Below are 16,553 nucleotides of genomic sequence, written 5' to 3' on the forward strand. Positions count from 1 at the left end.
GAGTTACAGGAAATCCTATCTTACAAGTCTTTTTTTTTTCAAATGTGCAATGCATATCATAATCCCCGTGATTCATTATTTCCACCAAACAATTACCGGAAATGTAAAACTTGCGTCCCGAAGGAAAGTTTTGTGAACCTGTCTTGTTAATGTATCAGTGTTATGTATGTGTGTGTGTGTGTGTGTGTGTGTGTGTGTGCTCATGTTTGTTGGTGTTTTGTTAAGTTTGTTTGATTGTTTGTTTGTCTGTTTTTTTATTGTTTGTTATAATGAATTTGAAGTCCAAGTAGATTGATGGTAATCATAGTGGTTTTGTCCAGGAAGTCATGACTATCTCTCGTAGAAACACATTGTGTCATAGGTGGTTAACACTTTCTCTTTCCCGTCACAGGTTTGAGAAAATATTTGCAAATAGTCTTGCAATATGTTCAATGTCATAGTCCCATGCAAAAGAAAAACAAACAGTGGCTGGTTATTTCACGTCAACACTCCTTCAATTTTTCTTTTTGATGGATTAATTGCGGTAACGTTATTCCAAAGTCAATATTTATCAACGTTTAATTGATATAAAATTATTGCGTTTTATCGTGACTCTTTTTTTTTCTTTTTCTTCAATCCTTCGTCAGCTTATCGACCCAACGGAAGAAGTAAGTTTGTCTTTGTTTGTTCTTTTCTTTTCACTTTCCAGTTTAAGTCTTTGTTTTAACTGAGGTATTACTTTTTCATTACGTAAATTCCATGCAAGTTTTTGACACATTATTCAAAAATCCGTCAATAAAGACGCAGTGTGGTACACATTGTCAAAAGAATGTACCTTTAAGAATAATTTTCTTGCAGGCTGCAACAATAACAAGTCATATAAAAACAACTATACTATTATGAGAATCATCATAATCATCATCATCATCATCATCATAATTGCCATTCATATTGTGCTAAGCCCAGTAAATTAAATGCTGAAGGGACACTCGAAGATTCGAAATTATAAGTATTAGATAGAGAATAGGGAACAATTCAGATATCATGACACCAGTAATAATTCTTCTTCTGGCAATTGTGGCACAGCATGACTTGTGCGACGGCGCCCTCCCAAAGACTTCCTACATTCAGCTGATATTCAGGCCAGGGGGGTGTTTCATAAAGCTGTTCGTAAAGTTAAGAACGACTTGCGAGCGACTGGTGATCGGTTCTTGAGCTGAATTATGGGAATTTTGTTAAGCATAGCACATCAGAACTGATCACCAGTCGCTCGTAAGTTGTTCGTAACTTTACGTACAGCTTTATGAAACAAGGCCCAGGGACCACAAGTAAACCATGTGCTTTCTGACTAGCGTAATACAATTCAACGTCTTTAAATCGTAATACAATGTAGCACCATGACAGATACTGACATAGGCAGTGAATGTTCATGCCATGGTTAATCAGCCACTCTCTTGACGTTCTTTCTCTCATCAATGTCTATATCTATCACTTTTTTCACCAGCCTCAAACCTGTCCAATAAGCTGCCCTGAAGGACCGAAGGGTGACAAAGGAGACCAGGTAAGTTAACTTAAATGCATCTAATCAAACTCTTTCTTTTCAGATTCTAAAATGGCATTTGGATACTAAACTTCAAAGACCAACCAAGTTTATGTACGTAACGCGTTAATTGCTGTTAATAACTAGTTATTTGTCTAAATCACATGATTTATTCTTGGTAAGACCTATATTTTTTCTTAATTTTCATCATCATGCGTTTTGTCAGAAATGACGTCAAAATGCAAGTGCTTGGTAATAATTATCAGTGTTATTGTCTTCTTTCCCTACGCTATTCTTCTAAACTGTAGATTAAAGTAGTAGTAATTAAGAAAACTCCGAGAAAGACGTTGTTTTCACGAATTTTTGCCCATAGGGCTTTGTCAAGTCAATAGCAAGCTTTATTTTGAAGATGGTATAAATCAAATTAAAAGGACATCTTTGTGTTTTCATCGAACAGCGGTTTTACTTTTTCTTTTTTTCTTTCTTTCTTTTCTTTCACAGGGTACTCGCGGACAGACTGGCCAGATCGGTCGGCCTGGAATTCCTGGTCGGGTGGGGTCGATTGGCTCGAAGGGAGAAAAGGGTAGCGACGGATTTAGGGTGAGTCCTGCAGCTGTGTGTGTGAATGTGTGCATGTGTGCATTAGCCATTAAAACAATCTGGAAGCATTAATATACAAATGATGCACAGGATCAAGTGCGTTAGTGGAGATGTAGCGCACCAACCACTAACGCCACGAAATAATCCTGTGCATCATTTGTTTTATAAAATGGGTCGAAAACTAACAGCATTTTTCACGTAACTTGTGGGTCAATACCAGTCAGCTACAATCTAAGTAGCACTCGCTCAAAAATCAAGATATCCGAAGATGTTCGTCCCAAACATTTACGCACGTCGCACTCGGAAATCCCGCACATATAAGTACTGTACGTATAAGAGTATACGTATGCCACACATGTTATGCACAAGAAAGGCCGGCCAGCAGCCCGATCGAACTAGAAGTTGTTTACAGGATTGACAGCGCGTATAGTAGCTCGCGACGCACTTGTAACAACTGATTGAGTGCTCACTGCTAGTGTAAACATTGTGACGTCAGGCCGTGTATGTTAGTGAGAAATTAATGCACGCACTCGTGACTCATTTCAGCACTTCCAATTGGCTACATTCTTGAACTCATTTTATAATACAGTGTTGATATAATGAATACAGTATTCTATTATGATACATTAAAGGGATCGTACAGTTTCGGATGAGACTTAACTTCAGGTTTCTAACATTTCAGTGAGATAGTGAGAAACCTCTTATGAAATATGAAAGAGCATCTAATTTTATGAAGAATTTAGCGTTTCTTTGATGAAAATTGGTTTTGAAATTGCTGAGGTATAAATAAAAACGATCGAATTCCTCTTAGCATGGTATCATCTGTACTATTTCATAAGTGGTTTCTTGGTATTTTGCAACAAGTTAAAATCCCAATTCTCATCTCCACCAATTAACTGTACCATCCCTTTAGTACTATTGTCCTGATTGTTCAATGTGTACTTTTGGTGGATCTCCAACAGCAGTACCTGTGTACATGAGAGAACCACTCCGGGGAAAAAGGAGAAAGATAAAAAAAAAGTTAATGTGATTTTGATTTCTCAAGTCAACTCTCATTCCCGATTTTTTTTTCTCTCTCTCAGGGGGAACCAGGTCCAATGGGACCACCAGGAGCAACGGGGCCGAGGGTAAGAAACTTTATTAATATTTTGACCCCCCCCCCCCCCCCCCCATTCATAACTTAGCGTACATCCACTCCATCTGCAGTATAAAGGGTCACGGAGGTGTACTGGACCAGGCCCTGCGCTCGTCCTAAGAGGATAATTATTAATGTGGGTTCGAAGTCTGCCCGGTTCGTTGACACCGTCTTGGAAAATATATTGTAGATAGACAACGTTGGGATGCTATGGAGTGGGGAGAGGCTGGACTGGATTGAATTTTCAAGAATTCCAGGAACTGAGTGTGTTCACCTTCATCACGAATCTCTATAATATAAAATGATGTAATTACTCGATTAGAATTGACCCTCACGGATGTGTGTTTGCTCCCTTGAACATATTCTCTGACTGACGTTATTTGCAGTTTTCGAATATTCCCCGGTGGGCAAGCAAATAAAAATCGAGTCAGTAGGGCTACCCACGAATCCCCACGTTGCAGGATCTTTGAATGATTTCCTCTTGCTAACCCAAACACAATCCTTAGCGTGCATCTGCTACATCAAACCGTATAAATGTCAAGATGGTGCTGAGGACGAGGCCCCGGATGATAATGATAATAATAATGATGAAAATTATAATACTACTACTACTACTACTAATAATAATAATAACAATAAAAGCTGTGAGTTCAAATACATAATGGTCCAGCGCCAATACACTTGGATGAGGTGTTTATTAGACACTTTGTCCCCCTTAACTTGGGTGTAAAGAAGTACCTGGTTTTACCATGGTAATGATTATGACCACGGTAGCTCGGCCCCCCGGTAAAACAGTTAAACACCTGCGTGTAAATGTGACTTTTTCATAATGTTACCCATTTTCATTGTATAAAAAACAAATTTACTTGTAAAGTTTTGCTATCTGTTTTCCTTTTTGACCTTTGATGTTTTTGTGCTCGATCACGTCGATGGAGATGATGATAGAGATAAAGCGAAAAAGGAAATCAATGAATATTATTAACATAACAGAGAGATATACTTTCAAAACTTTTCTCTTTTTCAGGGTCCTCCTGGCCCAGGTGGTTTGGACGGAGACCCAGGCACTGCTGGTTCAAAGGGCGAGATGGTATGAAGACCAGATAATCGATAATCTGATGCCATCCAAGATATATGGAGAGTTTTTATGCAACAACAGATAAACGAAATTTTTATCTTTTTTTTGTAATTGTTGAAACGAAGTAAAGAAAAAAAAGAGTCTTACAATGACACTGCACTTGAAGATAACATGAAGATTATCACATATATTTTGAATTGTTATAAGTAGATATAAATGTTTTTTTTTCATTTAGGCTCTTTGTATATGTATATACATACTTATATAAGATGTAATAACATTTCTTTTACTAATTTATGTATCATGCACATCAACTTTACCCAGTAGAAAGTTCAGAACCTTAAGTTGATATTGATTTTCAAATTTGATCATGAAATACATGCTCAATTTTATTTCATTTTCACCGTTAATCATCTCTTTCTTTCTCTCTATTTGGTTTTCATCTCAGAGAAATAGTTTATAAAATACAAGTTCTGCGAAGATGTCCATTAATATGTAGTTTTGGACAGGTGACACTACCTTCAAATTCAGTCCGTGATTACTCTGTTGCTAGAGACGTTGGACGCCTGCAGTTTTTGTAAAAGAGTTCTACTGAACAATTTGTAACTAATTATTACACCCTTTCCCCTCAACAGTTTGTTCCTATTGTCTTGATTATGTCACCGTGTCTTTGATTTATGAACATTCCATCTGTTCACTGTGTGTAGTCCCACTAGTTGTTTTAGAAAAGTATATATATATATATATATATATATATATATATAGATATAGATATAGGCCTAGATATAGATATATAGATATATGCATACCTGTTTTATGAATTACGAAGGTTATCTAAATGGATTTTTTTTTTTCATTACAGGGAAGCGACGGGTTGCCAGGACTACCTGGTGTGCAGGGAGATCCGGTAAGTGTCCGCTAGATCGCTAAGTTTTTGCTCTTCTGTGCTTATCGACTTAATGATGTTCGTTATGACAAATAGAGTTAATAATGATTATGGCTGTAAACTATCCTGAGTGAGGTGTCGCTTCCCGAGTGAGGTGTCGCTGCCATGTATTTCATTTCATTTTGTTATATTTGATGTGTTTTTTTCATCGAGAAATATGAACATAAATTGAAATTGAAATTGAATTGAAATTTAGAAAAAAAAGCAAATAAGCAAGTTCCTTCATATTTCTTTAGCATTCATTCTTAGATTCCAACTTTCATAGATCGACCCTTATATATTTTATATATTTGCAATATTCCATATACGTCTCCTAGCTGGATATCATGTATTTCATTTAATTTTGTTATATTTGATGTATTTTTTCATCGAGAAATATGAAAATAAATTGAAATTGAAATTGAAATTGATAACTATTACTTCTGCATCAGAGTGTGTGCACTGTTTGATCGCCTTCCTATCCCTGTACTCATCGTATTTTTGCGTTATTTCCACAGGGTCCTGCCGGGCCGCCGGGACAGCAGGGACCAGATGGTCGTCCGGGCGACACTCCGTCCAGAGAGGTAAGAATCTCTCTCGCGTCATTCAATCTTTTCATGGAGCTTTCCCTCGCTTGATACTCAAGTTTGTTTTTGCTGTGGGTGCACCTTATTCAATCAAAATTTAATTCTAACGATTGGTTCCTTAAAATGTCATATAGATTTAAAACAACAAACTCATTAATAGCAACAACAGCAACAATGATAATAATAGTAATGTTGATGACTATAAATATAATGATGCTAATAATAATAATGATAAATTATAATAACATCAACAGCAACAACAACAACAAGAACAAAGAGTACAATTACCTCAAGTGCGTTTTTCGCCATAGCCGCAGAAAGGAGATGGCCTTAAATTCTAACAGATTATGTTAGACTGGTAAGGCTGATTCATCAAATATCTTACGCTTCTATAGTGGACCATTATGTAGAGCCTACGTATTAATGACCTTAATATGAATTCTTCGCTCATCTACGCATCTCTACCCACATACGTTTATCAATATGTTATAAAACCATTGAACAGGCATACAATTTCAGCCCATCAGTATTGTAACGAACCTTTCATGAAAATAATAATTGGGTCGTTAATGGGCAGAATACATTGCGTTGGACTTGTAAATTTAGAATAAAGAAACGATACATTAATTACAACATAGCATGCTGGCAATGTTCTGAAATCTAAGTTCCATATTCGCTCACTGTATGTTAAAGGCACAATTTACCATTTGCAGATGAAACAACAGATCCAGCATTAGTGCTTCAAAATAGTTCTAAAATGTGAGTTAGGGATAGAAACAACCATTGTGAAAATTTGAGCCTGTATAATCGATGTTAAGTATTGTTAAACATACAAAATGTGAACAATGATATAATAAAAGTGTTTCCAGGCTAAACCGTCTACAGTTATGGCTTTAATGAGAAAAATAGTGATATCTCCTTATATTCTAGGCTTTATTGGAGAAATTTCATATGGTAGGATGTTTTGTGACACAACTGACCTACACATTTGCATCAAAAGTGATATCTTGAACATTTTTAAATCACTGCTCCCAGTGGTACACAGGACCTTTAACATTCATATCATTTATTTCCTTCAGCAACTAATCGATATCGTAGTGAGTATCCCTGGCCTACGGGGGCTTCCCGGGCCGCGTGGATTACCGGGACTCGATGGTCCAAAGGTGAGTGGGCGGAAGACACTTTTGTACAGGTTTAAATGCAAGTTACTCTTAAAATGGTTCTAATTTATTTCACAGTCACAGTTTCCATCACATAAGTATTTCACAGTTAAACGATTGTCAATGTACCCAATTTGATTCCTATTGAGCTTATTTGAATTCATTTCTATTATTTCACGACGAAAAAGAAGATGTATACTGCATGAACACGTCTTAAAATGGAAGTACAATCCAAAGCATATTTATAGGAAAACATAATGCAATGATACATATCTCGAGGGTTCATTCCGTCAGTATTTAAGAATAAAAGAACCAAAGCTTTAAGTCGATAGCATAACTGATTTACCAAAGAACAAAGTGTCATTGTATAACCTCCATATTCTTTTACCTGGATCAAGCACATTATGACTTAATTTTGTGAAATGTTGCTCCATGTCTTCGACAATAGAAACGAGGATTTTTCAGAATCTGCCACAATGTACACTAATGCATATCGACTTGCCATTTTCTTTATTATTTTCTCGTGATAATTTCAGGGAGAGAAAGGAGCACGTGGTGAATACGGATTCAAAGGATCGGAGGGACCTAGGGTAAGCATTAATTGGCAAATTAGAAAAATAAAATCCAATCATGATACTCGAGAATGTAAAAAGAAAGAACTTGAGGGAGGGGAAATTGTAAATTAGTAATACCTGTCATGAGGTATGTACCCCTAACATGCATATGTTTTATAGATAGAATGTAAACTATATGAAATTATTGTGATGTCAAAAAAAAGAAGAATATATCGGCAGTTTGATTATATATTTATTCTCACGACTTTATGAATATTCATTAACATTTTTTGATGTCAGGTTTCTGGCTAGTTAAACAGTCTCCGTCCGTTATTTATTTGTTTGATTGTTTGATATCCTTCAGATAAGATATAGAATAAAGAAATATGTTTTCTTGGTACAATGATGTGTGTCTAACCCTCAGAGTATAATGGCTTTTAGGAGAAATTCAAAATTGAATACGATTTAGTTTGTCATGAAATTTAGAAAAGCTCAATTATACATTTTGGCCAATTTGCGTTTTTTTTTTTGTTTTTTTTTTTTGGTACAGTCAATGTGACATCTATTCCACACATATCACAAACAGTCATATCTAAAATATAATATATGAATATAATATATTTAAAAGAATAGCAAATTATATATATATATATATATATATATATATATATATATATTTAATTCTTACTGTTCTATTTAAACGTTTACCAGTACAATAGTTTGGAATGAACTTTTCAGTTTCCATTTTACTCATTTTACCTGCCATGAAGGGACCCTCAGGTGAAAGAGGCTTAAAGGGTGTGAATGGGGAGCCAGGGCCCCCTGGACCGCCTGGCAACTTGGTAAGATTATCAGATTTTTACCCTGTCCCCACACTTTAAAAGGGTTTCCCCTCCATTTATTCATTACCGTCCAGTTCTCGTCACTGCGTTTTCAGCAAAGCACATGGACAATGCAATACTTGAATGTTAGGTCGTTTCATTTTCAGTGTTATTATCTTTTTACGGATCAACATATAAGTCCATTACTTTAATTGTCCAATATTTTCCGTTATTGTTATTGTCATTAGTTTTGTTTTTATATCATCTTTATCGTGCTTAGTGATTAATGGCATTGCGGAAGTTATGATTAAAGTATGAATAGGTATTTTTTAAACCCTTTTAACGTTGGACAGTGTGTACCCCACTCTAAGGTTTTCTGATCAAGTCTGCACACACAGAACAAAAAAGAAATTTAATTAACAAGTGTGTCACTGGATTTCAGATTTCTCGTGTCAAAGTTTGAGAACTGAGTATACTTTGATTGTGATAGCTCCCAGATCATGTTGGCATGGTACCTTATAATCAAGTAATCTTTTAATCAATATGTATATCGATGAAGAAATCTTTGAAGGCTTCCGTGGCGGTAGAACGTTGGGTGGTAGAAGGCTTGACGGTGCACCACGTATTCTTTCTAGGGTGTGTGTTTGGCCCTGAAAAGGGCCTACCCAGAATACATGGTGCGCCGTTAACTCTTATATCGATGAAAAAAAATGACATGATGCATAAGGATACAGCATGAAAAAAAAAAAAAAACTGATTACACGTCATCGCCTTTCGTAGCGAAAATGAAAAAAAAAAATCACGTTGTACCTTCCATCAACTCTATCATTTTCATGTCTCAGGGTGACATCAACATCTTGGAGATTACAGGGGGCGAGAGCCAGTTGATACCAGTAAGGGTTTCTTTTCGATACTTTTTACACGTATCATGTATAGCGATATATTTGTGGATGTTATGTGTTTTCTCGTCCAGTTGCTCATGTGTCCTCATAACGGGGAATCACGAATGCAGATAAAGCTCCGTTACGTCACTAGTTAGAAATCGAAGATATTGGCTTGAAGAACAGAGCAAAACAAAAACAAAAAGCACGCCAAAAGTATGGATTTCATATGTTTGAGCTAATTTTGCCTGCATTTACGTGAACCTGTTTGTGTCACCCTCTTTTGTAACGTTTGTATTCAGTGGTTATGTCTCTCATATCTGTTTCTTTTTCTTTTTTTTTGTGTGGTATATCTAGGTTCTGCTAAATGGTAATATATTTCATCATGTTATGCTTGTTTTTATTGTTAATTTGCTTTGATTTATTTGTTAACTGCTGTGTTGTTTTTGTTGTTGTAACAATTTATTCACGGCCTCTCTGAAAAAACAAACAAACAAACAGCCTTACCGAGGGCACTTTATCCCGTGAAAAACAAACAGACAAAAACGGATGGGTAAGGTATTTGCTGATTGTTTATCATTCTTCTCTCTCTTTCTCTATCTGTCAATATGAAACTATGCTTCTGAATTTTCTTTTACATAGTATGTAAAAGAGAAATTTGAAGATGTTGATTGCAAAAACGAGTTATCTCAAATTTTAGCAAATTGTAATGTTTGAGATTAAAAAAGAAAAAAAAAAGAAAAATATAAAAACGGGATACTTTTATCATTACTCTAAGATGTACAAGAACATTCCATGTTAAATCAAAAGCAAGGTGTCATGGGAAACGTATTATTTTGCTCTATCTAATGATAGACTTATCACTTATAGACTTAAGTTTCAAAAAAATGATGTTTAGGTCGTTTTGTGACCACTCTTCATGACATGATTATATGATTTACTTTTGCGTCATGCCTATTCGTCATTTTTGGAGTAATTCTTTCTTTCTTTCCCCGTCAATAATATGATAATGAGTCATTTGCTGCACCTACTGGGTGATTTCTGTCATCCTAATTTGGGATAGATTATTTACAAAATGATCTCATTTTCTTATGTTTCTTACACACGTGCAGGGGCCTGTTGGACCTCAGGGAGTGCCTGGTATACCGGGTGATAGGGGACCGCAGGTGTGCATAATACCGTATAATCGATAACAGATATGTACCATGACATATAATGCTATGCTTTCATTTTATCGAACGATCATCTTAATCACGTTAACATAAAACTAAAAATTATTTACATTTTCAAACCGTTACTGACATAAAGTGGAGGGTTTCGATCATATTCATGACATTTTGCCCAGCGTTTGAAATAGTGACATTTTTATTAGTTTTAGTTATAGTGTTCACAGTGATTTTCTTCCATCGTAAGTATCTAGTAGAGGTAAATTCATTTTAGTTTTGAGGGAATAGGTTGAATTTTAATTTCTGTAAGAGCGCTAGACTTAACAGTGCGTCTTTTCTTTTCTTCTTCTTCTTCTCTAAAGTCAGAAATTCCTCACTAACCTGATTGGATGCGCGACGAAATTATACCATACACAAATACACTACATTTATTAGGTTACTATTAACGAAAGTATGTATTAGGAAAAGGAAACTTATTGATGATCTTTGAAAAAATAAGATAAAAAGACTCAAATAAGGATCTCATGAATAGAAAAACACCACAATGTAGTGTCTTGGAATTGTTATTAGTAGATATGCGCATGAAATCGAAATAAATCAGTTTTTTTTTCCGTTAAATGCACTTTATTGCATTTTTCGTATCAACCTTTTGCTTTAATTCATTTCCTTCTACCAAACACTATCCTTTTATCGTGTGATCTTCCTCTAAATTCCTCCTCTATTTATGTTTCTCAGGGCTTTAACGGAGCCCCCGGAGAAAGGGGACAAAAAGGCCTTCCTGGTGATAAGGTAGTGTGAAATTTTTCAAAATATTTCAATTCGTGCAGACCGTATGTTTCATTTCGTATATTTCAGCGTTACTACAGCACTTACGGTGGATATATATTATTGAAAAGTTTTGTATTAAGGGAGAAATAGCGTGATATAAAAGCAGATTGATTGTTATAATTTTGATAACCTGTGTTATCAGTCACCTGATGTCATGACTTCATGAACTTCTGTCACGTATTAGGAATGTTTGCGTTTGACGCGATTATAACCATGTTTTGTTTTTGTATTCCTACCACCACTCATAAACTGCAAACAGTGGTAAAAGTTTGAGATCTTGTAGAAATTGCATATATCACATTAAGAAAATGCAAATTGCGAATCCTTGACAGTAGTTTGAGATATACTCCGGTAGTCATTATATATAGCAAGATGTGTTTTAATACATGTAGTGCTTCTCTTCATTCTCTTTGTGGGAGTCATGATACCATGACAAGTACTTATCATTCATGTACTATTATCCATTGTAATAATTTTACTTAAATCCGAATAAGATTAACCTAGCTAAACGCCTTGTTTTGTATGAATAGAGTTATATATTATGGGCTTATTATTTCGTTTCTGTAGCGCGTTGTTCGTACTTATTACCGTTATTTTATTTCAATATTTTAGGGAGAGAAGGGCGCAGACGGCTTAAGAGGACCACGGGGCGATATTGGTTTACCGGTAAGATATGAAAACTTAATCATCATAATCCCTATCGAAAATTTGATTGACAAAATTAGTCATTCATTTATGTATCAATATTAACTTATTCGACGACAGTAGACCTATTTGTATTTGTGTGTGTAAGCATGTATGTATGTATTGTTCTATCAATGTATTCACTCATTTCTTTATTTCAGTTTTTTTTTTCATTTTTTCTTGATTGCTGGAATTTGAGACAGTGATTATAATCTATATAATCTAATAGAGGTGGCCCACTGATCTATCTATTGTTTTTGCTTTCTCTTGGTATTGGTTGTGTTGTTGGCTATGTTATATTTTATCTTTCTCTCTTTTTTTTTCTGTAGTTTGATTCCATGAAAAACACTCTTCTCTGAGTCTCTTTCCTCGTGTATGATTTTGCCAGAGTTGAATGGTGTTACGCAATTGTTATCCAATAGGGCGAGCCTGGACCAATGGGACCTCCGGGACCTAGAGGGGACAAAGGCAGCACGGTAATCTAAGAAAAATATATAATACTGTGTGCATATCATACATGCAGACTCTCGCTCTTAATTCTCTCAATTATTCTATGTTTGTAACTGGAAGCCCATTACCCACAGAGGTATCCACATGATACAAGCATAGTCTTTTGAGTGGGTACCTCCCCCCCCCCCCCTTTTTTTTTCGCAGAGTGTATGTAGAGTGTATGTATCTTTTTTTTTGTGCTGATCATGTAGACATGAACATGTTGTTAATCCTGTCTGGTTATGTATATTTTCAACGACTCGCATGTCAGATTTATGATATTGTTTCTTGTACATTCTGTTTATAAAAAAAGGTGAAAATAAAGTTTGAATTTGAATTTGAATTTGAATTGGATCACTCATAATTCCGGAAAGGAGTCTCTCAATCAATCAAAGTGAAAATATAGTTTCCTTTTTTTTTTTACATCAATCAGTTTTGTACAATGCATAATTAGCATAAGAATAGTATTGTTGCTAACAATTCACTTTTTTTTTACTTTATTTTTTCAAGCAAGCACGCAACACACTAAACCGTAGAGTCAGCGTTTTATGGCAAGTAGGAAACGATCACCATAGCTATTATACAATCATATCATGATTGATTTTAAGAGAACAAAGTTTATAGCCACGCAAAGATTTAAACAGAATTTCAGATGCGGAATAAAGTTAAAACATTATTGAATACAATCAAACGACTATGTCTGCACGGTAAGATGCACAAATACATAATATACATATAAAACAATACCGTGGAATGGTGCGCTGCTTATGATTTAGGGCGGCCAAGGACCACAGGGACCGTTTGGACCTCAGGGTGAACCAGGGCCCACCGGTCTACCGGGTCCGCGGGGAGTGGCAGGACCTCAAGGAGAACAGGGGCTGCGGGTAAGTCTGATAATTACATTCACATATTTGGTTTTCTTATCTCTGTTTTAATGAAACTCCAAAGAGAAATTATTCTTCTCCTCCCTTCTTTTCTTTCCATCTCGTCTCTAAATCAATTCCATCTCTGAGCTTTTCCATGATGATCATATTAATCTGATAGAATTCAGTTCACTTTTCTTTAAATTGCTTTTTTTATGTGTGGGTTTTTTACAGGGTTTCAAAGGTTCAACGGGAAGCGTTGGATTTCCTGGCTCCAAGGGCGATAAGGTATGAATATTGTCTTTAACTTCCATGTTTTATGACTAATACTAATTTTGTAGGATATTCGATTTCGAATCCTAATTAAATCCTCATTCCTGGTACATTCCATCCCAGAAAGGTTAGTCAGTACTGCATACAGACCTTAACAACAATTGATAGCCAAGTATGATCATAATATCGTGATGTGTAACACACATCACTGTTTCTGATCCCCTCTATTTTTTTTTCTTTAGATCTCTTGGCATCACGCTTGTCACGTGGTGTCTCTTTAAAGACTACCAAACACTAAGACCCTACCATGAATGACTACAGTTGACATTAATTTTGTCAATAGCATGACAGTTTTCAGCTTGTGTCAAGGAGAGATTAAAGTTCTAGTGCATTTTCATCTTGACATGTGATATCTCTGCAATGCAAAATTGGCAGCTGGTTGTAAAGCTATTCAGCTTTGCCACATTATAAATATCATATTATTATTATTATAATTGTTATCATTATTATTATTATTAGTAGTAGTAGTAGTATTAGCATTATTATTATCATTGTTTTCATAAATATTGTTATTAGTATTATCTATTTGTGTTGTTTATCTGTATAATATGAATGGATTATTATTGTTATACAATTATTCGTTTTGATTTGTGTGAATGTTTCTTTAAATTATGACGGGGTGTTTTTTTCCTAATCATTCGATGCCTACATGTAGAGTTTATATGTTTTTTGTCCGTAGGGTGGTCGTGGTGACATGGGATTGCCCGGACTAATTGGGTTAAAGGGAGAAAAAGGAGCGAAAGGATCAATTGGTCGCACGGGCTCCAATGGGATTAATGGAAGACCGGTAAGAAAGAAAAAAATAGATCATTATTGCACTCGACCTCTTCGTGTATCTCTCGCTCTCTCTCTCTCCCTTTATTTATATCTTTCTTTGTTCAGTTCTGTTCTTTCTTTCTTTGTTTCTCAAGCTCTTCTACTGTTCCTTTGTTTCCTCTTCGCATCTGTACTGCCTTTGTTGGTTTCAATGTTTTCCATTTTCCAATCTGTTTAATGCCACTTTGTTGTCAGTATTCCTTACTTTTGACGACTTAACAGTATTGTTAAGTCTTCTTTTTGATGCATCAGCATTAAAGGACAAGTTCACCTTCATAGACATTTGGGTTGACTGAATGCAGCAATATTAGTAGAACACATCAGTGAAAGTTTGAGGAAAATCCAACAATCCGTTCAAAAGTTATGAATTTTTAAAGTTTCTGCTCAGTTATGTCTGGATGAGAAGACTACTATAGCTTGTGATGTCACACACTGTAGTAGTCTTCTCATCCAGCAGTAATTGCGAAGATACTTTAAAAATTCATAACTTTTGAACGGATTGTCAGATTTTCCTCAAACTTTCAGTGATGTGTTCTACTAATATTGTTACATTCACTCAATCTACATGTACATGAAGGTGAACTTGTCCTTTAAGATGAGCTGTGCAGATACTAATTTTGAATTAATTCCATTCGGATCTCGTTGATTTTTCTGTCATTTCGTTGTGTCTGTATTATTATCAAAGTATTTTTTTTTTTCATCAAGGGAAAGTATTTACATGAAGCCAAACTTCAGTCATAATTAACATAATGATGACATAGTTTGCAAATTTTGACTATGTAGGCGACGTGATTATTTCCATGAAGAAAATCATACAATCGATTGAGTAGACACAAACACTAGAAATGAAGAGTTTGTTTGCAAAAACCGATAAGTCTATACTTGCCAAATGGAAATATTTGCTATTAAAGGTCAAGAAAAAGAAAGAGAATAATAAGAATTTTTTTGCTTCTTTTGACCATAACTTCAAAAATATACCTTTATATGTAGTGACCAATATATCATTTAAAAGGTATTATTTTGTACTTTATAACAGAGATCGTACTTCAAAATCTTAAAATATGGACTTATCGGTTTTTGCAAACAAACCCTTCAAATATTTGAAATGGTGTGAAGAACCTGCACTGATGAAAAATAATGCTTCGGATTTGTATGTTGAATCGATTGCATTACTTTATCATTTCACTGTTTGTTTGTTGTTTGTTTGTTTGTTTGTTTGTTTGTTTGTTTTTGTAGGGCAACGCAGGACCTGTTGGAGATACAGGACCACAGGGAGAACCGGGTAACAAAGGAGAGCGGGGGGAGAGAGGATCTCGTGGCACTAAGGGCGATGAGGTAAGATTCGACTCGACTGTGATACTGAACAGACAAACGGAATGACTCACACCTGAAACATACACACAAACAGACATTCACGCTTCTTATTCGGGTGATTTTCGTTAGTCCAAAGGTGAGATCATCCGAATATTGAAAAATAAGGTTCGTTATTCCATTGTTCCTTAATTCAAAAATGCAAAAAAAAAAGAAAAAAAAGTGCGTGCCAACGAACATTCGGAATAACGAATTGTAACTCCTTATTCAACGGGATGCATTATAATCTATAGAGATCGTTCGTTCTTTGTATTCTGTGCACCTCACAGTTTGGTTTTTAATGGTTCGATGGCAACATACAGACCATAAAACAAACTATCTGGAAACAAAAACAGTAGAAACGAAGATTCGTCGTCTTTATTGCTCTTATGTTTGTAATCACAATCATGTACATCGGTTCACATTTTTACTCCCTGTTATGATATGTATTCATGTACACGATGTATGAGGGAAGATATATGTATGATATATTGTATGTATATTTTGTTCGTGTTTTTTTTTTCCCAGGGTCTGCCAGGAAGAATGGGTCTGACAGGCTTGCGTGGGGAGAAGGGAAGCGTTGGTGGTATTGGCTACACTGGTCTCCCCGGCAAGGATGGAGAAAAGGGTGGCAGGGTGAGTCACCCTTGATGCACCGGTACAATTCTGGTCATTACGAAAGCAGATATCAAGGCTAACACTAGATAACACTGAAATAGCCCCTTCCGAATACGGGCGCTGTCGCTAATGCCTTGGTATCATCATCA

The 16,553-nt window shown here is 35.6% G+C and overlaps 1 protein-coding gene across 1 annotated transcript in view; it reads left to right on the plus strand.

Moving 5' to 3' along the window:
• LOC139716150 (uncharacterized) overlaps window positions 1-16,553 on the plus strand; it is a 45,193-nt gene that overhangs the window by 21,878 nt on the left and 6,762 nt on the right. The window contains exons 8-27 of the mRNA XM_071627710.1: window positions 627-647; window positions 1,484-1,540; window positions 2,021-2,119; window positions 3,202-3,246; window positions 4,279-4,341; window positions 5,192-5,236; window positions 5,773-5,838; window positions 6,921-7,004; window positions 7,538-7,591; window positions 8,326-8,397; window positions 9,219-9,269; window positions 10,370-10,423; window positions 11,159-11,212; window positions 11,864-11,917; window positions 12,358-12,411; window positions 13,201-13,308; window positions 13,522-13,575; window positions 14,300-14,407; window positions 15,673-15,771; window positions 16,315-16,422. Of these exons, the coding sequence (XP_071483811.1) occupies window positions 627-647; window positions 1,484-1,540; window positions 2,021-2,119; window positions 3,202-3,246; window positions 4,279-4,341; window positions 5,192-5,236; window positions 5,773-5,838; window positions 6,921-7,004; window positions 7,538-7,591; window positions 8,326-8,397; window positions 9,219-9,269; window positions 10,370-10,423; window positions 11,159-11,212; window positions 11,864-11,917; window positions 12,358-12,411; window positions 13,201-13,308; window positions 13,522-13,575; window positions 14,300-14,407; window positions 15,673-15,771; window positions 16,315-16,422 (1,350 nt within the window). The remainder of the gene's footprint in view (window positions 1-626; window positions 648-1,483; window positions 1,541-2,020; window positions 2,120-3,201; window positions 3,247-4,278; window positions 4,342-5,191; window positions 5,237-5,772; window positions 5,839-6,920; window positions 7,005-7,537; window positions 7,592-8,325; window positions 8,398-9,218; window positions 9,270-10,369; window positions 10,424-11,158; window positions 11,213-11,863; window positions 11,918-12,357; window positions 12,412-13,200; window positions 13,309-13,521; window positions 13,576-14,299; window positions 14,408-15,672; window positions 15,772-16,314; window positions 16,423-16,553) is intronic.

The sequence above is a fragment of the Diadema antillarum genome, unplaced genomic scaffold (assembly GCF_040938485.1).
Source record: "Diadema antillarum isolate AM-2024a unplaced genomic scaffold, OU_Dant_1.0 scf00000062, whole genome shotgun sequence".
NCBI lineage: Eukaryota > Metazoa > Echinodermata > Echinoidea > Diadematoida > Diadematidae > Diadema > Diadema antillarum.